We start from the raw sequence: 18,248 nt of genomic DNA, 5'->3' as shown, positions 1-18,248 counted from the left end.
GGATGAATCAATAAATGCATGAACGCAGCACCATGACAAATCATCCCTATGGGCTGCACAGGGGTAGATGCAACCCCTATATAGTGTGATCTGAGGCGACCCTCAAGAGGACACACACACACCACTGACCAGAAAGCCCCACCAGGAAAGTCAAATAAACATCCACTTGGTGAGGGCTTTGAGGAACCGGAGAGGGAAAAAGAGACACAAAAGGTGAGCAAGCAATTTTCAAAGGATGCTTTCAACTCCCTGGCCAGTCCGTGTGTGTTTCCTCTCCGAAGTGTTTCCAATTACTGTGGCACTCTCGGTATCTGGATCCATCTCCAGTGAATTCCTCTGCAGCTCCTGCCAGACATATGGGATCAATCAGGGCTTCGGCGCTGGTGCGCTTGCTGCGGGAATGTTGACAGCCTGACAGACGCGGGGTTCTGGTGTCATGGAATCTCCGAGAGTCTTTGGCTTGAACTCGGGAGGAGAATGAGAAGGGGGAGGAGAGAGATAGAGGCAGAGATAGAGGAAGGAGAGGGGAGAGGGAGAGACAGATAGGAGGGAGAGAAGGAGGGAAGCGGGAGATTCTTCTTGACTGCCCCCTTTCCTTCAAACATTTTATAGGCTTCAGGGAGAGCGAGGAGGAGGAGAGAGGGGAGAGAAAAGACGAGAGCGAGAGGGGTAGCGAGCGCGCGCCGTTTCATCCCTTGCCCCCGGGCGGCCGGAGGAGGTTGGACTGTGTCCCCAGTGTCAGATGAGAGGTAGCTGAGGCTCGCGGCCGCCGTCCCGTGCCCCGTGCCCCGCGCCGCGCACGCCCCTCGGCGAGCCGGGCGGCTGAGCATCTCTCCGCGCCGGGCCGACGCCTGCGCCCCGGGCGGCCGCTCCGTCTCCAGCGCAATGTGGGCGCGCCTGGCCTTTTGTTGCTGGGGTCTGGCGCTCGTTTCGGGCTGGGCGACCTTTCAGCAGCTGTCCCCGTCGCGCAATTTCAGCTTCCGCTTCTTCCCCGAGGCCGCGCCTGAGACCCCGGGGCGGCTGCCCGTGCCGCCCGCGCCCGGCGAGGACGCGGCGGCGGCGGAGAGCAAAGTGGAGCGGCTGGGCCAGGCTTTCCGGCGACGCGTGCGGCGGCTGCGGGAGCTCAGCGAGCGCCTGGAGCTCGTCTTCCTGGTGGACGAGTCGTCCAGCGTGGGCCAAGCCAACTTCCTCAGCGAGCTCAAGTTCGTCCGTAAGCTGCTGTCCGACTTCCCCGTGGTGTCCACGGCCACGCGCGTGGCCATCGTGACCTTCTCGTCCAAGAACAACGTGGTGCCGCGCGTCGATTACATCTCGTCCCGCCGCGCGCACCAGCACAAGTGCGCGCTGCTCAGCCGCGAGATCCCGGCCATCACGTACCGCGGTGGCGGTACCTACACCAAGGGCGCCTTCCAGCAAGCCGCGGTAAGGTGCCCGCCCCTCCCGGCCCCGGCCCCAGCCCGCGCCCCGGCCCTGCCCACACACCGCTGCCTGTCCGGCTCGAAGCCGGGCTCAGCCTAGGGCAAGCCACAGCACCCTGAGTCAAGCGTCCCCATCCCCAAAATCAGAATCATACCTACCGTTCTATTGTTGGTGGGTGGGGTCCCTTGGGATGATGGATTTTAAAGGCTTAGGAAGATGACAGGCTCCTTATTAAGTGGTCTTTGAGGACCCTCTTAGGAAGAGGTCCTTGAGATGCTCTTCACAATTCACGCTCATAGGGACAAACCGTGGCCAAACTGGAACAGGTGAGTATGTTTTATGAAGTGTCTCTAAAGGTAAGAGGTGAAGTGACCTGAACATTTCCCCAATTCTCTGGTACGTGATTTTATGCTTTCAATATGAATTTCGTTGCTCTGAGTCCTTTACAAGATTTTTAGCACCTGGAAGACGAAGTCAGTTTAAGATGCTGGACTTCTACTTTTCCAAAATTTAACTTTTTCTGATTACAATGTGACACATATTCAGTTGAAGAAAATTTGGAGCATATAGAAATGTCAGACACATGATAGCAAGCCAATTTTTGTGAAATGAATGAAATCAGAGGAGGAAAAGGGGGGGAAAAGAAGCCTCTAATCCCATCACCCTTATAAAGCCACTGTTTACATGTTGTTGAACATTTGCCCAGTATGCACATCTGCACATACTTTAAACCAAACTGGTGTCTTGCTCTTTTGTAGCCTACGTTTTTCATTTGTTATATCATGAATGATCTACATCATTATATATGTAACATAATATAGTTATTATATACCTACCTAACTCACATACTAGTCTAATGGGTGCATATACTATGATCTATTTTACCTGTCACCAGTTGTTGGACACTTAGGTTTTTATTGTCATGGTAAACACAAATATTTATGGACCCCCTTTGATTACTTCTGTAGGAAGAATTTCTGTAAAGTTGCTGAATTAAAGATACGGACATTTGTAAACTACTTGATACATATTTCCAGTTCTCCCTTGGAGGCTTGTATAGATTTACATTCCCACCAGCAGAGTTAATCACAGCAGTAAGTTTGCCACATGGTCACCAATAACATGCGCTCATATTTTTAATGTCTTTGCCAATTTGGTAGGTGAATAGAGGTATCATTTTAGCAAATTCAATTGTTTTAGTTTTACTGGGGAATGAACATTTTCTGATACATTTACTGGGCATTTGTATTTTTCCTTTGATAATTACCTGGTCATAATTTTTGCCCATTTTGCAATTATGGTGTGTGTTTGTTGGTTTATTTTAATGATTTGTAAAAACTCTTTACATAGTAAGACTGGTAACTCCTTTTGGTAACTCCTTTTGATACATGCTGCAAATGTTTCTCCAGTTCACTGCCTTTTACTTTTCTTTATCACAGTGTTGTTAGATGGATGATTTAAATTTGTATATAGCCAAATCCATCAAACTTTGTCTTTAAGATCCTACATTTGCTTACGTTCTTAGAATGGCTTTCTCATTTCCCAAATCAGAGAAATATTTTCCCATCTAACAGTTTAATCTATCAGAAGCTTGTTTTAGTGTATGGTATGACAAAAATGTCTAACTTTATTTTTTAATAAATAGTTAACCAATTGTCCCAGCATCATTTGTTTACTAGCCATTCATCCTTTTCCAATTTAATTGAATGCCACTTTTATCATACACTAAAAGCTTATGGGTATTTGATCTCCTCCTGGCTTTCTATGAATTTTTTATTATCCTGGATGATAGGATAGTCCATCCTATTATCTATTACTTTTAAGCTTTCAAAAAGTGATTTAATTATTATAACCTTACAATATATTTAAATATCTGGTAGTGCAAATTCTCCTTTTTCTTATCTTTTCTCTTTAAATCAGTTCTTATGTATTTATAACTTAATATGAATTTTTAATTCACTTTCACATATTCCAAATGAAACCATCCAGGATTTTGATTTCAATATAGAAAATATAGAATTAAATTGGGGATTATTTACATTTTATAATAATAGTCCTTCCAAGTCAAAAATATGGTATGTCCATTTATAACCAGTTCTTTTTGTATCCTTCAGTAAAATCGTAGATTTCTAGTAATTAAGTCCTGCATATATTTTTCAAATTTAGACCTAAATGTATTCTATTCAATACTTCTATCATGAATAGCATCTTTTCAAATTAAATTTTAAACAATTATTCTTTTTTTACTTTTTAAAAATTTTATTGAAGTATAGTCAATTTACAGTGTTGTGTTAATTTCTGCTGTACAGCAAAGTGACTTAGTTATACATATATATCCTTTTCCATATTTTTTGCATTATGGTTTATCACAAGATATTGAATATAGTTCTCGGTGCTATACAGTAGGACCTTGTTTTTTATCCATCCTATATATACTAGTTTGCATTTGCTAATTGCAAACTCCCAATCCTTCCCTTCCCCACTCCCCCTCCCCCTTGGCAACCGCAGTCTGTTCTCTATGGCTGTGAGTCTGTTTCTGTTTCATAGATATGTTCATTTGTGTTGTATTTTAGATTCCACATATAAGTGATGTCACATGGTATTTGTCTTTCTCTTTCTGACTTCACTTAGTATGATAATCTCTAGGTCCATCCATGTTGCTGCAAATGACATTATTTCATTCTTTTTTATGGCTGAGTAATAGTCCATCTATTTAGGTCTTATTCCTATTTTTCAATTGGGTTGTTTGTTTTTTTGTTATTGAGTAGTATGAGCTGTTAGACAATTATTCTTGATGTAAAGAAACATTGATTTTTTAAACATGACTTCTGTATCTGAATTCTTGTCAAAGTCTGTTTGATTTGTTTTTTAAAAATACGTTTTATTTTACTGATAGTGTTTATTGTAGAAGATAAAATAATCAGAAAATTTTTCTGTAAAAACACTGTAATATTTTGGTACATATCCTTCTTTTTGCAGTTGTCAAGGTAGTAGGTATGTTTTCATATGTGTACATATATCATGCATAAATAATGTCTACTCAGAAAAGGATTGTATTGTATGTTCTCTTTTTTAACTTGACTTTTCCATCATATTTTGCAGTCTTCTTTTCATAACAAGAAATACACTTCTACTTTATCATTTTTCATGGTCACACAGTATTCCATTACAGGATGGGCTTTCATTTTTATCATGTAATTACCTATTATTGTATATTTAGGCTGTTAAACACAATACTGTGTGAGCAAATCTTTGCTCATATTTCTAATAATTTCCTTAATACAAATTTCTGAAGTGGTAGGTATTATTCCTTCAAAGAGGATGCCTATTTTTTAAGGCCTTTGATACATGTGCCAAGTGGCTCTGTAGAAAATGGATACCAAATTGCACTCTTACATGTAGTGCCTGGGTCCGTATATAGGACACAGCCAACACAGGTTAGTATCATTTGAACATGACACCCCTAATTTATATGTGAAAAGTAGAATCCCATTTTTTTTTTTTTTTTTTTTGGCTGCGTTGGGTCTTCGTTGCTGCGTGTGGGCTTTTCTATAGTTGCAGTGAGCAGGGGCTACTCTTCATTGCTGTGTGCGGGCTTCTCATTGCAGTGGCTTCTCTTGTTGCAGAGCATGGGCTCTAGGTGCATGGGCTTCAGTAGTTGTGGCACATGGGCTCAGTAGTTGTGGCTCGTGGGCTCTAGAGCACAGGCTCAGTAGTTGTGGCGCAGGGGCTTAGTTGCTCTGCAGCATGTGGGATCTTCCTAGACCAGGATCGAACCTGTGTCCCCTGCATTGGCAGGAGAATTCTTAACCACTGTGCCACCAGAGAAGTCCCTAGAATCCCATTTTATATTGCATTTCCTCATTAGTGAGGCTGAACACTTTTTTCATGTACTGTTGGCCATATATAGCTCTTTTTTTGAATACCTCTTAAAATATTTTGGGAATATTATCCATTTTTCATTTGAGGGTGCTTCTTTTTCTTAGTGATTTGTAAATGCATTTTAAATCTTAATGATATTAACCCTCCTGCTGGCAAGTCTGCAGCAAATATTTTTTTCTCTGTGTTTCACTTGCCTTTGAATTTTGTTTATGATGCTAGCATCTACCATTTTATCAATCTGTTGAATCTACTTTTAATTTGTGCTTTTTTCCCCTTTCCTATGAAGTTTGAAAGGCTTTTGCCTTTAAGAGACAAAAGAACTCTCTAAAGATGTCCTCTCTTAATTGAAGTAGTTACGCCAGGCAGGGTTCAGTTTTGTAGACTCAGCCCTCTGTTGGCCTCCACTCCGAGTTCTCATGAGGTCCCAAAGGCTGTCCTTATTCCTCATGTCACTGCCCACTCCATCAGGGAAGAACCCCTCTGCATCAGGGAAAAACTTGCCATAGACCAGCTCCTCTGTTTGGCTTGGCCAGGTTTGCCCAGGGCCTCTCAGTACTGTTGATCCAAATCAGTTCAATGGGTAATGAGTTGAGTATGAACTGCTTTCCTCAAGACCTACTCTGTCTTCAGCTTTCTCCTTCCAAATACTACATCCTGTCTTGGAAAGTGGAATTGCCAATAGGGGTCCCAGTGCCTTTCTTCAGTCTGGATCCGTTTGTAATCTAACAAGCAGAAGTTTCTCAAAAGTTTGTTTTAACTGAACTTTCCCTTGACTTTATTTTCCTTTTCGCATTTTGGTTGGGTTATGAGAAGGTACAGCAGAGGGTCAGCTGGACTCAGTTCCTGTCTAACCTGGAAACCTACATGTCTTTATTGTAACTTTGCCAAGCCTCTGATGAGTATGCTTAGGTATAATTAAAATATGATATTTATGGAGAAAATTGATAGAAGATGACCACTGTTTAGAAATGGCATTAGTAGAAGTTTGAATGTGAATTTTGGCAAAGAGATCAAGGAAGCCTGTTTTATCACAGGATGACTTTGAAAATGATAAACTGTGTGGTTCTGTTTGGAATTTAGACATTTCTTCATGGAGATGAAACAGTTCATCAGATTCCCATGTGTGCGTAGAATGGTAATATTGGAACTGATTGTGATCTGGCCTTTATGTGAAATTGAAAATCATGGGGACATTTTTGAGGTTATTCATTATTTTCCCCAGAAAAATGAGTTTTTCAAACCTTTTCCATTTGACACTGAATGACTGCACAGCTGTCCACAGCCACAAACACAGGCAGACAAATATGCAAACACATAGATACACACTTGCAAGTACATGGCTACCCCTCCCAATTCAGACATCTTCTCCTCTTATGTAAAATTTCAAGATAGAGAATTTCCTTTACCAATGTGAAATTTGCTGTTATCTCTCAGCACATATGATTGACTAAACAAAAAGGGTAACAGTGTTGCTTCATTTTTTATAGGGTGTCAGAATTGTACCACTTGATGGGGGGAGTATATGCACAGACACACTTTATTTGAATGGATGAACTTCAGTGTAGATGTTTTCTTTTTGGGCACCATCCCCGACCGTCATCAAAGAGTATAGGGCAAAAGCAGTGAAATCTGTAGTTAGTATAGTTCCCTCCAGAGACACAATCAATAGAATGGGGGAAAGATTTAGCACCTTGAACTTAATTACATGAAAGCCTTTGACAAAACAAACGAAAAGCTCTTCAGCTTTTCCTTTCCAAGAGATGACTGTTTCACAGTGACCTTTCTTTTGGTTTTTCTCCCTGACATGTATTTATAAATTGCCTTTCCTAAAGTGCATATTTTGGACTGGCCCCTCTATGAATGCAAAACTCTTCAACTCCTAAGCATTTCACATCATAATAAAATCAGAGCCCCTCATCCCACTTCACTTTTGCTAAATATCTCCTACACAAACATAGCATGGAGCTTCCTTTGGAAAAAACCGCTGCTTTCTTTATTCTTCCAGAGTTCCAGAAATATGATCCGATGGTGGGGAACGTGCTGCCTTGCCAAAAATCTGAGCTTTAGGTGTGGCCCAAAGACTGGGAATAGACAGGCGGAGACTCTTCCTAGCTTCAGGGGAAGGGCATCGTCATTATGTGTCCACGCTGCTACACGTTCACACCTTTACCTTTTAAGTGTTCTGATAAAACCTGGAGTTGTATGAGATGCCACCAAATTAAAACCCTGATGAATAAAATTAAGGCTGTTTTATTTCTATACAATGAACCAATAATAGCCCATGAAGCAGTCTTTCTGATGGCCCAGATGCTGAAGGAATAAGCAAAGTTTGGGTTCTCCTTCCCTATTGGAAGAGGTAGAGGGGAGTCATACAATCTGCAGTGGATTCAGTTGTTCCAAACTCAGCATGATTTAGATGTCAAGAATTACTCACCGTTGAAGGAGCTAAGTTCTTTTTTGATGCTGGAAAGATGATCTTTCTAAATACACCTCTGGAAGCGTTCTCTCTTTTGTGCTTCTTAAACTTTAAAACAGTTCTCATGTTGCCTTGGTCTTCTGTAGGAACTTCTGTTGTAATACCATGTGTACTTTAGAAGTGTGAATGAAGGAATGAATGAATGCATGAATCCTCAGTGCATAAAATAGATCCAGACCTCTCATATATTTCCCAGGCAGAGATGGTACTGAAATTTATTTGGAGAGAGAGCAAATAATTGTTAAATATTGAAGTCTAATTTCTTCTTAGTCTGGTATCTGTGTATTTTATTTATTAGTTTTGTTATGCCCAGCATACAGGACACTGTGATATGTATTAAGAGGCTGCATGTATGCTACTGTTAAAGACACTTATCTCTATTGGCTGCCAGTATTATATAATGTTTGGTTGAAATGCATCATGAGGGTACTTGGTCAAAGACTGAATGCTTAAACACAGAGGAAGGGCAGACTGCTCTGTCCTACTTCACTTCTGTGGTCAGAGGATAGAAAAGCCTTCCCCAGTGTCCTCTTGGTACAGTGTGCTAGAGAGGATTTCTCTTAACAGCGACCATGAAGTAGAATTATTAAATGTATTTATTCTTGACCAGATACACCTTTAATTTGTAAAGTGATCTGTAATTTATGAAGTGCTTTCATGTTATGATTTTACAGAATCAGTTTTACAGAAAAGGCCTGGATACTAGGAGAGGCTAGGTAACTAAATGGTACTCACAGGGCTGAATAAATGCCGAAGGTAGAGTCAATCCAGCGTCCGATTTGTCATCTGGTCTTTCTCCTCCCCACCCACATCTTACGTATTACCTCCATTTGTTGAGTTGTATCAAAAGCCAGGGAGAAGTAGGGAATCCCATCTCCAGAGTTTCTAAAGTGTTACATAAGATATAATGCCAGGCTTCCCTGGTGGCACAGTGGTTGAGAGTCTGCCTGCCGATGCAGGGGACACGGGTTCGTGCCCCGGTCCGGGAAGATTCCACATGCCGCAGAGCGGCTGGGCCCGTGAGCCATGGCCGCTGAGCCTGCGCGTCCGGAGCCTGTGCTCTGCAGCGGGAGAGGCCACAACGGTGAGAGGCCCTCATACCGCAAAAAAAAACAAAACAAAAAAAGATATAATGCCAGTTTAACCCAGAAGACAAAAACCATGGCTTTAAGGCCATAGTCATTCCATGGGTGCTTTTCAATTGGCCCTTAATGTGTGTGATATATATATATGGCCTATGTGTGTATGTGTGCAGGTGCATATATATCTGTGTGTGTGTATGTATTTGTGTATTTTAAAATACATATGTATGTTTAATGTGTGTTTTAATTTTGACAGGCATTTTAAAATAAGGAGATAGCATTTTTAAAAAATCTGAGTTTGGGGCTTACTCTTTTTTTTTTTTTTAACATCTTTATTGGAGTATAATTGCTTTACAGTGGTGTGCCAGTTCCCGCCCTACAACAAAGTGAATCAGCTATACATATACATATATCCCCATATCTCCTCCCTCTTGCATCTCCCTCCCACCCTCCCTATCCCACCCCTCTAGGTGGTCTAGAGAGACCGAGCTGATCTCCCTGTGCTTTGTGGCTGCTTCCCACTAGCTATCTGTTTTACATTTGGTAGTGTGTATATGTCCATATGGGGCTTACTTTTGACAGATTGGGGTGTGTAACAATTCTGGGTGTGATTTCTCTCCTCAGCATCCCCACCTGGCACTTAGAATTTCATTTTGTGATCCTTGATTGTGTTCCACGCTCTAACAGGGACCAATCACTGGCAGAGCCTGAGATGGTATAATCCCTTCTAGTTTGTCCTCTGAGCTTCCTTTTTAACCCAATATGTTAGCTAAGGTTAAATTTAGCTGGATGTAGTAGAAAAATCTAAAGTACCACTAGCTTAAACATGATAAACAGTTGTGTCTCTCTCAAATTAAGTCTTGAGTAGAAAGGTCAGAGCTAATATGGCAGCTGTCTGATGTCTTCAGGGACCCAGAGTCCTCTCTTTCAGACCTCTGTTCTGTCATCTTCGGGTCACCTCATGGTCCAAGATAGCTGTTGGAGCTCCTACCATCAGGGGCTCATTCCAGGAGGCAAGAAAGGATAAAGACAGTCATATTGCTGTTTAAGAAGACTCTGTAGCAATTCACATAATACTTCCACATAGATCTCACTGAGGGGGACTTGGTCTCAATCCCATCCTTAGCTTTACAGAGTTTTGTTACTGAAGAGGAAGGAGAGTATGGATACTGAGGAAGTGATGAGTGGTCTTTACCAAACCAGTGTGTCAGGAAGAGTGTATGTCTAACCAGAGAAATATCTGGAAATCCCATTTCGTTTCTTCCTCAAATGGCCCAGCTCAAGGCCTTGCCTAACTAAAAAATACCTTTGTCCTTGTGCTAGATCATGCTTTTGTTTTAGAAAAACTATCAAAGTTCCTGAGCAATCTATTTAAATTTTGGCAACAGAAACTTCCTATGTTAGTTTCCCAGAAGCTTGTAAATAATATGGCATTCACTCCCAAATAAAATATTATACTGAGAGTGATGGGGGGAAAATGCATCCCACAAAATATAATCAATATTTTATTGTCAGTTAGTAAATCCAAATGAACCTTTCTCAGGAAAACATGGTTCTTCTTTGGCTTTTCAGAGGAAGCTGTCAGGTTAAGAGACTTCTACATTAAAAGGAATTTCCTGTTCTGTATTATCTCTGCCTTTCCCGTAGATTTTTAACAGTATTCTCTAAATCTCCCCCGGCCATATGAAGAATGTATTTCTGGCATAGAATCTGCTTACATACAGTACCCTGCTTTGGTTTGGAGGCCAATTGTGGACAGGAAACATTCTGTGAGATGTTGTAGCCCATGAATGTTGTTACAGCACTTCATTTGAAATGAATGATAGTGAGAAGGAACTGAAATATGCAGTGCATATTAGTAGGTGCATTTTCTTATCAATCTTGATGACAAGATTTTTAAAATATTCATCTTCTTTGCTATCTGCCTTTGTCATTAGGTCATTCAACCAGTTGCGTTTTATTTGTGTAAAGTGTCAAGCAATAACAGTGTTTCAAATTCAGAGCATTCTTTCTTTCCTAGTTGCAGTGAACCAGAAAACTATAAACTTGAGGAGCGAGTCTAGTTGCTACATATGTTGAAATAGTGATGGCTACCTTGTTTTGTGTGAATAGACGTCATTCAAAATTAAGGACAAAACTTCCTACAAGAGTAATAGAGAAAAAAATTTTAAAGAAAGTTCTTAGCAGGGCTTATTACAAGATTGAATCATTTACAGAGTAAAATTAGTTTACTTAGTAAATTTGCTTAGTCATTTACTAAGTAGAGTCCAAGTTGGAAGTTATTGCTAGAGTGTATAAAATATATTTTGAGGTACGTGAGTTCGATGCACTATTTTCTTAATTCCCTCTGAAACGCTCCTGATAGCCTTCATTGTTTAATGCCCATCCTACTGCACCTAGTTATAGGATATACTGGCTGCTAATGTAAAGTATAGTTTTATAAAATTTCAAAGGTGATATTTAAAATGTATATATGTGTATATGGTTAAAATACATACACTTCTAATTTTCTCAGATATGAACTCTCTCAAATTTCCACTAGTTCCACCTTTAAACTTATATGCATCTGTATTTAACCATACTTCCTTACCTTTATTAGAGTAAGGGTCTCTTGCCTCAGCCAAGGAAGACCTTCTACTGAATATTTCTCCTCCTTTCTTCTATCTTCAAGGTCTTCCTCTTAATAGCCTCCTTTCTCTTAATGTAGAGCATTCACAATACATCTGTGTATTTAAAATTGGTAGCATGTTTCCAGAGCAATATGGTAAATTGTCAGTATGTTTGCAATCTTAAAAGTATAAATCGTAAAACTAAATTACCCATCAAGGAGCTTCTCATAAGAAATAATTCAAGAAACACACAAAGATTCCTGTAAAAGGATGTTCATCCCAGCATTCCTTGGAATAGGAATTTAGAAACAATTTGGCTATGGTTTGGGAGGGCTTAATAAATGACACCTTTCTTCACCTCTCCTGAGTTCTAAATCAGTTGAATTATAACACAACAGAGAAGTCAGGTGGAGAATCAAGCATGCCCGCATCTCCTGCTTAATGCAGGCTTACGTGCGCAGCAACCTAATACTGAATCTCTAAATTAGATTGACTTGCATCCCCCGGAACAGGCAGTGCTGGGCACATGAAGCCTGTCTCTATAAACTACAGATGGGCAGCCCAAAGCCAAAGAAAAGGGGAGAGGGAGGAGATGAGGAAGCCTTCCTCCCCAGGGGCAGGGTGAGAATGGGGGTGTCGGGGGACCAGAGGGTAACTCTGATGGCTGACACTCCACCCAGAAACTAGAGGCAGCAACAACCAAGTTCCAAGGTTAACAAAATAAAAACACATCCACAGTGAAATATATTATATTCAGTAAAATCATATCTTTAAAGACTATTTAATGACATTGTAAATTGGCCAAATATCATATTAAATGAGCCAAAACTCTCTGTGTGTTTACCATCACTGTATAAAACTGTATATATAAAAGTCCAATTTCATAAAATATATGCACTCAGGAAAACAACTGAGAAGAAAAATTTCAAAATATTAACAGTAGTTATCTATAGGCAGTATATTTACCTGTTTAAATAAATCCATTTCTTCTGCTTTTGAAAAACTAGTTATAACGAACATGTATTACTTACTAGGAAGTGAAATATCATTGCTCACCTGGGTACAGATGATTGAAGACATGCCTTTGGGGCATCTGGAGGCATAGCCTGAAGCGGTTGGTCTCAAGTATAAAATCCTTTTGAATCTCAGCTTTTATCTAAATTGTCATGCGAACGTTGTATACTATCCCACAAAACAGCTCTGCTTTAAGAAATAAAATAATGCTTTAGCTGATTATCAGGAAATCGAAGTGAAACAATTCCAATCTTTTTTTTTTTCCCCCCCCGAATGCCAAATGCTGTTGTATGGAGTCCATCAGGACTGGAGAATTGTCCTGGGTTGAAAGCACTGACCCTACAGATCCTGTTATGCCCTCCAGCTGTCCCTTTCTTCCCTCCTAAGTGTCACCTTGCGTCTTGAGGATCCAAACTCACATCAAAATCTGCACGCAGATGACAGTGGTTGTTTCACCACTTGGCAAGCTCCCTGTGGGTATTCACTCAGGAGAGGAGCCCTGGTGGCTGGCCACAGTGTGACGCAGAGTAGAGCGTTGAGGCTGCAGGTGGTGGAAACAACTGACTCCATCACCTTGCTGAGAGACTAGGGAACGTGGCCTTCCTTTGGCTTGTTGCACGTGGAGAGGGATGCTGACCCACTGCCCTGTCAATCCCTTACCCTCACTGATCAAAGACATTCTCATAGCGGAAAGGTATTCTCTAACCCATTAATATCATCACATGTAAATGAAGCAATTGCCTCAAAGGACCCATTTTCCACAACCCATTCTTCTCTAGCTCTCAAGGTTCATTTTGTTTTGTGTGTGTGATTTTTGTCCTGTGCGGAAACAGGCAGCCTATTTGCCTGCTGTTGTTGGTGGAGAGGGTTCGGGCACATTCAGCTGTGTTGTTTGATAGTGTATTTTCATAATGGTACCTCTATCAACCCATTTTGACCTACACCAATCAAGTCATATCTGCAAGTAAGGCCTCATTGTCTTAATCCTGTTTTATAGGCTTTACCTTTCCAGATGAATCTGCAGTTGACTTAGAAAGAAGTTAAGCAATTTTTATTTGCTTGTTTGTGTTTTTCACAGTGCTGTTTCTAGCCAAGATTTCTCTCTTTTTAGTCACAATTTCCTTCAAAATATGCATGCTTGGCTTTTAAATGTTGCTCCCAAAGTGGTGATTTCAGACAGTTATTGTTGGGAGTTTCTAGCAATAAAGATACCAAAGTTTAGGCTATTTGTAGCCAATCAGTAGTAAAAAGCTGCATTTTAAGTACTCATCGGCAGCAGGGCGTGATGTAGGACTTTCACTGTGGTCTCAGATTTGGCACTGGGACCTGTGGCTTAAACTAATGAGCGCTGAATATTCCACATCTTAAAGAGCGCCACCAACAACTTTGATACGTTCCCTCAGAGGAAATGGATGGATGCTGTGCAGAGCAGGCCCTACACAATCAGCCATTTCCCTCAGCCCCCGCCTAACACCCTACTCTAGTTTATACCGTCAGAGGGCTGAGAAGCAAGGGAAAAACTGAGACCCAGAAACAGCAGGCATTGAGATCTTTGCCTTTGGGGAGAGCAGAGTTCCTTCCTACTGGAAGGCTGATCTCTCCTGGCCCTCATAGAGGATTTTCCCCTTCTAGCAGCTAAGTGAAGGGGAGACCAGCATTCTCTGTACTGGTTGGAAATTTACTTGGGCAGAAGCCTTGATTTGCTCCTGTGCCGATTGAATGGAGACGAAGCAAGCCAGAGACAGAGCCAGTGTCTCCGTTTGGGTTCTGCCTGAAGCGGAACTGAGATGAGGATTCGAGTGCAAGTAGCTTGTTTGGGAGGTAAACAAACCTAGTAAACATTGCTAGGAGAGTCAGGATGTGAGACAGGAAGGGAACTAACAATTACAGGAAAGGTAATTTGTGCTTAATCCCAGTAGGAGCCAGGGTGGAATTCAAGCCTTTGAATGAGCACAGCAGAGAGGGACCTGGGGGCATTTATAGACCTACTCTCATCAGTCACTGCTGAGGGCCTCTCTCTGGAGAGCATTAATTCTCTGCCACTCTCACCTCCCCTGCAAGTGAATAGAGTGGTCTCCAAAGGAAGCCCTCAGACAAAGAGATACAGATGCTGGGATATGGGATGGGGGGTGGGGTGGCATTATTGACAGGGTCGGGTGTTGCAGGCAGAAAGAGGCCTCAGAGGAACAGCCTGCCCTGCCAACGTTTGGCAAAGCAAGGGTGTGTGACTTTTCCATAGGAGAAGGAGAACAAGGAAAATAACTGGGCTTGCGTCACTTTATTGCCTGCTAAGCAGACAACTGGCATTGGGAGAAGTTACTGGGTGTACTACCGGAAGTGGGGTCTGAACATGGACCAGAGATTGTTAGTCCACAGACACAGGAAGCACCAATGACTTTTTCTCTATCACCTTCCACTTTTTCCTCTTTTGAAATTTCCTGTTTCTCCTGTGGTTTCAAGGTATGAGGCCCAATATCGGAATCTAGGAGGCAGAGGTAGCTGAAGTCCCAGCAGTACAGTTCTTTTCAGAAATTTTGCAGAGTAATCTGCGTTCACCTATTTGATATTTTCCCAAATGTGGGGAAATACTGGAGGGAGTTATCTAATTAGATTGGGAAATTACAGGGAAACGTGGTACATACTCTTTTGTAGCACTTGTTGTCTGGGTGATGTCTGTCTACCCTCTGCTTGTTGAGGACAGAGATCACATCTTATTTGACTTATATCTCCTGTAGGACCTAGAAAGTGATATTTATTATAACCTTAGTATTCAGGTTTTTTTTTTTTTGGCGGTACGCAGGCCTCTCACTGCTGCGGCCTCTCCCGCCGCGGAGCACAGGCTCCAGACGTGCAGGCCCAGTGGCCATGGCTCACATGCCCAGCTGCTCCGTGGCATGTGGGATCGGGGCACGAACCCGCGTTCCCTGCACCGGCAGGCGGACTCTCAACCACTGCGCCACCGGGGAAGCCCCAGTATTCAGTATTTTTAACTTTAGTATATCAAAGATAGTATTGCGCTTCTGTGATTTCTAACTAAAACAAGGATGGCTATGACATCTTCTTTTTTTTTTTTTTTTTTTTTGCGGCACGCGGACCTCTCACTGTTGTGGCCTCTCCCGTTGCGTAGCACAGGCTCTGGAGCGCAGGCTCAGCAGCCATGGCTCACGGGCCCAGCCGCTCCGCGGCATGTGGGATCTTCCCGGACCGGGGCACGAACCCGTGTCCCCTGCATCGGCAGGCGGACTCTCAACCACTGCGCCACCAGGAAAGCCCTATGACATCTTCTTGAAGGAATATCCAGTGGATGCTTGGCTTCTTAAATGATAGGTTATAATAATTTTAGCAAATTCACCCTTTAGACCACTTTCCCAGGGGAGAAATACAAAGTGCTGAGTAGAATCTTAGGCATGAATTCTTACCTTTTTTCCCTAAATCTGGTCCAGGAGGCAAACCCCACAGCACCTCTAGAGAGAACATCCAATGAGTTCAAAAGAGAACGTGCAGGCATCTGAGGTTTTAAATTCATGTCTTCTCTCCATATCATTGTCAGCACTGCCCTTTAACCACTTCTGTAATGGCATCCTCATAACAGGACAGGTTCAAGTGGTTCTTTTTCTGTTCCTCTACCTGGGGCATCATCACCCCCTTCTCGGCTCAGGTGGAGTTGTATGGGTTTTGGTTATAGAATCATAATTTTCCCTAATCCCCTGATGTATCTTGTCAGGCTTCAGAAATATGATGACTTATTTTCATTCTCCGCTTCAAATGAAATATTGGTTTCATTGTCATTGGTTTACCTACTTGATGGATATATCCTAGCAACACGTTAAAAGTTTCTTTTATGAATAATGGTAGTGAGTAATTGCTACTTGTCAGGTCCCACACTAAGCACTCCTCCTATATGAATTCATTAAACCCTTGCAACAGAAAAGTGTCCTCAGTTAGGTGGTTATTATTATTTCCCAAGTACAGGTGAGGAAACTGAGGCACAGAGAACGTAAGTAACTTGACCAAAGTGACACTGCTGATAAGTCAAGGTGTACTGGATTTCAAATCCAGGCAGTCTGGGCCAAAGTCTAAACTTTTAACCACCATGTAATACTGCCTCTGTGCTCTATTAGAAGATCCAGTAAGTGCAAGACCCACTGATACATACTCAGTGATGAAGTTCATTGCAAAGACTTGAGGCAGAGAGGGCAGCCGTGAGGAGGACTTGAGTATGTGGATGCCCACGCAGAAGACCAAGTAGAACAGACACAGGACTAAGAGGAGTGAACATTTGGGGAATGTCATTTGAGTGGACACTCTCTAAAGCATCTGATAATCCCAAGTGATGATCTTTAGCTCCCATCCCCTTCACCCCCACTCAGTACAGGGAATTGCCTCTCACATGCCATTTTTTAAAAATTTATTTTTTTGAAGTGTAGTTGATTTACAATACTGTATTTCTGCTGTACAGCGAAGTGATTCAGTTATAGATATATATACCTTCTTTTCATATTCTTTTCCATTATGGTTTATTACAGGACATGGAATACAGTTCCCTGTGCTATACAGTAGGACCTTGTTGTTTATGCCATTTTTATACAGTATAATTACACTGGCCAGTGTCTCCCACCTCGTGTATCTTAACAGATGTCTCCACCAATCCTTGCAGAGACCAAGCCACTGAAGCAGTGGGAGATTGTATCTCCTGTTTGCAACACATCTGCCTCTGTCCTCTTTATTTATCTACTTTTCTGAGTTTTTCAGTTCCTCTAATCCAAGTTCAGCACTCGGCCTCACATCTTTTGTTGAAATGAAAATGTGACTCAAGCAAAGTTACTATTCTTTAGTCCTAGGTACTTCTAGTCCATGTCTCAAAATGTCATACAGTGTAAACTTAAGTTTATAAATTTGCATGCCAAACCTCAGTATAAAACTTGGTCTTCCAACTAAATTCAGTTTATCCTGATCTGGGATACTCAGTGTTCCCCTGCATCATAACATTCCTGGTTTTTTATATGCCATTCCATTTCACAAAAGAAAAATATCTCCATTATGACTATTTTAGTATTTTCTTCAGATAAGAAAATCTCACTTTAGCAATCGGCTCCGTGATCCCCAATGCTTAGAAAAATCTTTCTTCAAGTGCCTTAGGTAATGAACTAGATTCATTTATATTTCCAGTGCATATTTAAGGAACACTGTCACTGTTCCAGGTATAAGCATGTATTTAAATGATAAGAATTGTTTAATTCACTAGAGACTGTATTATAGTAATTTTAAAAGTCAGCATGTTTGAATGATGATGGATGTAAATATTACTACAGTCATTGATTGATAATTTAAGTATATATATATAATAAGTCTTCTAATCTATGCAAACTCAACCCTAAATTGTTTGGGGTCTAATTTCAGTTTTTTTAAAAAGCATGATACACAGAATCTGTTGCCCTATAATGGCAATTAATATAGTCATTCATAGAAACTAAAATACAGTACAAAACAAAGGAACCAAAAGGAAAACAAAATAAACTTCCAAATGTCATTTATTTGGAATGCTAATAAATGTCACAATTAAATGTGGTTTTTGATAAATTTATGATAATTATAACATACGCAATAAGTTCATGAACTGAGAACCTCCACTCAACCTCCACTCTCTTTGAATCTCCCATGTGACAGTACACTTGATTTGAAATACATCTGGCTTTTTGAAAAGTTGTGTTGTTCCTGAATCCCAAATATTTACAATATAATGGTTAGATTCTCTGTGTCTTGTAT

The 18,248-nt window shown here is 41.3% G+C and overlaps 1 protein-coding gene across 1 annotated transcript in view; it reads left to right on the top strand.

Annotated features, from left to right (window-relative positions):
• Positions 1–885: 885 nt before the first annotated feature.
• The window catches only part of SVEP1 (sushi, von Willebrand factor type A, EGF and pentraxin domain containing 1), a gene marked incomplete at both ends in the record, with an annotated part of 184,442 nt that continues 167,079 nt past the window's right edge, over positions 886–18,248 (top strand). The window contains one exon of the mRNA XM_079707036.1: positions 886–1,422. Within this exon, the coding sequence (XP_079563162.1) occupies positions 886–1,422 (537 nt within the window). The remainder of the gene's footprint in view (positions 1,423–18,248) is intronic.

This window comes from Hyperoodon ampullatus (genome assembly GCF_949752795.1).
Source record: "Hyperoodon ampullatus genome assembly, chromosome: 6".
In the NCBI taxonomy this organism is placed as follows: domain Eukaryota; kingdom Metazoa; phylum Chordata; class Mammalia; order Artiodactyla; family Ziphiidae; genus Hyperoodon; species Hyperoodon ampullatus.
The sequence above is the reverse complement of the archived record's forward strand: the minus strand, read 5'-3'. Positions and strand labels throughout refer to the sequence as shown.